Here is a 3,890-nt window from a genome sequence, read left to right on the forward strand (position 1 = left end):
AAAGTTCATCGATTTTTAAAATAAGTCCACACATTTGAAAAAAAGTTGATTGGATTTTAAAAAAGCTCATAGCATTTGAAAAAAGTTCATCGCATTTGAAAAATGTTCATCGCATTTGAAAAAAGTTCATCAAATTAGCAAAAAAGATCATCAATTTTGAAAATAAGTTCATCCATTTTAAAAAGAAGTTCATCAAATTTGAAAAGGTTCATCGAATTTGAAAATAAAATCATTGAATTAAAAAACTCTTCGAATTTGAAAATAAAGTTCAAGGATTTTCAAAAAATAGTTCACAAATTCCGAAATATTTTATCAAATTTGAAAAAAAAATCATAAATTTCAAAGTTCAGAAATTTTGATAAGAAAAGATTCATGCATTTCCAAAAAATTAAAATAAAGGAAAATGGAAAAAGAACTAAGAAGAAATAGTGAAAATAAGTAACTAAACACATTCTCATGCGTTGCCTGGTTGGCTAACACATGAGGTAGATGTCGTGTGTTCGAGTCATAACTAAACAAAGATTGGCCGGCCTAGCACAGAGGGGGGGGGGGGGGGGGGGGTGCCCGTTCACAAACTATACAATAACGCGCTCCTTAAGTGCCACATAGAAATGTCTCAAAAAAGTGCCATATAGTAAAAAAAATTGAGAAATTGTAGCATATATTAAATGCTATTTTATCACTGGTGGATATGCAGCACGTGCATAGCACCCTACGCGCAAGATGCTACTTGGGCTGGCCATTGCAGCCTTTTTATGGTTCTTTTCAATAACGTTCTAGAACCTTCCCTAAACTGTTATTTATTTATTTTCATTTTTCATTTTTTTCATTTTTCCCTTTTTTGTATTTTGAAATTCCTGAACATTTTTCAATTGATGAATATTTCTCGAAATTAGGAAATTTTTGTCTGAGAACATTTTTCAATTTGCTTACTATTTCATTAAAAATGTTAACTTTCAGGAATTCATAAATATATTTTGACTTGGTGAATTTATTTTTGAATCTATAACTTTTTATCGGACTTTGAAACATGTTTTTAGAAAAGGTGAATATTTTACGAACTCGTGAACATCTTTTAATTAGCGAAAAGTTTTGGAATTCCCAAATATGTTTTGAATCCATGAACCTTTTTGAAATCCAAGAACATTTTATGAATTTGTGAACATTTTCTAATTTTTATGAACATTTTTCTATGATTTGACAATTTTTTTATTCATGAGTATTTTTGAATTCGCGAACATCTTTTGCACTCAGGAACACTCTTTCAAATTCAGCAAAAAAACTAAATTATGAACATTTATTGAACTTATGAATAATTTTTCAAATTGAGTATTTCATAAAATCACAAACATTTCAAAAATACGTAAAAAAAGAAAGGAAAAGGAAAAATAAATATAATATAAACAAAAATAATAATGAAGAAAACAGTGTGTGTGCGTCCCAGCGTTGGGCTGACCCAGAGTGCGCCAGGTGATGGGTACGCAGTTTGCTCATTGAACAGCCGTGGCCAGAACATGCAACTAACAAATCTTGCATTACTCTCTTTAGTCGTGGCCAAAACATGGTTAGTGATTATACGGCAAATTTTGTATGCATTGAACGTTGTGCAGTTGTATGGTTACATTCTGGTCCAGGCGATGTACTTTCGTTGTTCCGTGCGGATTGTAATTTGAGTAACACAAGTTCATTTTCCAGAGAATGACAAAAATTTGGTCACGAATGAAATGACCTCTTAAGCCGTGGGATTTTCTATTATTACTTTCTACCGGGGTACTCAAATTTATGAAATACTAGATGACACCACGAACGTTGTTGCGGAAATGATTTGCAATATATTTTAATGAAATTTGATTGTATAGAATATGAATATTTGAAGTAATAGTATGAGAACTGAAACAAAAAATACATATGATTTTTTTGTTTGGTTAGTGTACAGTTGTAAAATATTTATTAAATATAAATAGCATAACAGAATGAAAATTGTTAAGCATGTTTCCATGTTGAGATGGGATTTTTTAATGCATGCTTGCATGTTGAGGTGGATATTGTTTTCATGCACGTTACATGGTGAGGTGGCATGAGAAAAATATGTTAGTGGAGATTAACTACTTATATATAAAAGATACTTAGGAGGAAAACTAATACTAATAACATTCTCAATCAATTTACACCGATGATTGGGGTATATAATAAAAGTTGGCGCATAAATGCGCGGGCATTCAGCTAGTCTATGAACGACTTGCTTGTGCCGAAAATGTAAAAAACCGTGCATTTCAATGTTTGATGATCGCCCACCCAAACGTGATGTACAAATCGGGCACATTTAGATGTGCATGCCGACCACAACACCACGGTAGGGAAAATGTCATTAGCAGCTCGCTTGAAGCCAGGAAATCATACGGCTCTCCCAAAGGTCGTCATGGTCGGCTTGGTCAAATCCTACTACCACCGTCCACTTTAGCTTGCGTCGTTACCAAGCTCTAATAAATTTTATAATCTTATACATCACCTAGATTCACCTACGAGTCAATATAATGCTTACTACTACAAAACAAACTAAGTCAATATGAGAGTTGCTCCTCTCCTACACACAAAACAAACAATAGTTTGGTTTCCAAATCAAGTTCTCCTGAAATTTGCCGGCCAAAGAACTTAAATTTCAACAAAACAATAATTTGAAATCAGTTCCTCAAATTTCCTGGAAAAGTACAGAAGAATCTCCTCGAATAACCATTAGTGTACACACTACTACAGTACTATAGTATTTACATCAGCTGATCACCAACACGGATGTACTAAGCGTGCAAATTAATTAGACACGTACGTACGTGCAGGGTCAGCCAAGCGTAACACGTGACGCGTCGTGGGTGGTGGCCGACGCCGGCCACGAGAAGTAGGGGTCCGACACCACGAGCCCGTTGAGGAAATCCGCCAACCGGTGCTCATGCCGCCGCCTGGCGCCTCTGGCGCCCTCCTCGAGCGCCCTCAGCAGCGCCTCCACCTTCGCCTTGCCCATTGGGCTGGCCTTGCCGTCCTCGGCCAGCTCCCTCACGGCCTCCTCGGTGCTGCCCACGTCCAGCACCTCGGCCACGGGCCGCTCACCGCCGGCCATGACGAGGTTGAGCAGCGCGGCGGCCATGTTCTCCCTGGCCCGCCCCGTGGCGGCGCTGCCGGGCTCTACAAGGTCAGCGAGGATACAAGGCTGAATTTGAAATCCAAGTGCAAGTTTTAATTTTTGCTCTAATCATGGACAAGAGCCCCAAAGGGGGTAGGCGCGTCTCCTGAGCTCATGGGCCCCACACAATTCCATTTGACCCAATTCCAAGCCTATAAATTCACAAATATTCTCAAGCCAACAGAGAGCCACCCGAAACACTTTTTTCGCCTCCGCAAACTTTTGTTCTTCCACGAGCGCATATGGAGGCCTTTTCCGGTATTCTGTCGGAGGGGTAATTGATGACGGATGGCTTCTAGATCATCCTTGCTACCTTCCGATGCTGGGTGAGTAGTTCACCATAGACTTATGGGTCCATAGCTAGTAGCTAGATGACTTATTCTCTCTCTTTGAGCGTCAATACCATGTTGTGCTCGATCTTCTTGGAGTTCTATCTGATGTAACCTTCTTTTGTGGTGTGTTTGTTGGGATCCAATGAATTGTGGGTTTATGATCAGATTATTCATTGAAAGTAATTGAGTCTTTTCTTTATTATGCATGATTGTTATAGCTTTATATTTCTCTTCGATCTATCTGTTTGGTTTGGCCAAGTAGATTGATTTATCTTCAGTGGGAGAGATGCTTTGTGATGGGTCCAATCTTGCGGTGTCCACACCTCGTGATAAAAGGGATAGCGAGGCATGTATTGCATTGTTGCCATCAAGGTTAAAACGAC

At 38.3% G+C, this 3,890-nt stretch overlaps 1 protein-coding gene across 1 annotated transcript; it reads right to left on the reverse strand.

The window, feature by feature from the left end:
- Positions 1 to 2,836: 2,836 nt before the first annotated feature.
- LOC125549369 (uncharacterized) lies at positions 2,837 to 3,112 on the reverse strand. Its single transcript, XM_048712802.2, has one exon. It carries the CDS (start codon positions 3,110 to 3,112, stop codon positions 2,837 to 2,839), a length of 276 nt encoding a protein of 91 aa, XP_048568759.2.
- Between the last annotated feature and the right edge of the window lie 778 nt (positions 3,113 to 3,890).

The sequence above is a fragment of the Triticum urartu genome, chromosome 3A, assembly GCF_056163025.1.
Source record: "Triticum urartu cultivar PI428250 chromosome 3A, HENAU_Tu73, whole genome shotgun sequence".
Taxonomy (NCBI): domain Eukaryota; kingdom Viridiplantae; phylum Streptophyta; class Magnoliopsida; order Poales; family Poaceae; genus Triticum; species Triticum urartu.

What these genes read in the sequence shown, in the direction of transcription:
- LOC125549369 (XM_048712802.2), bottom strand. Translation starts at nt 3,112, where the DNA reads ATGGCCGGCGGTGAGCGGCCCGTGGCCGAGGTGCTGGACGTGGGCAGC.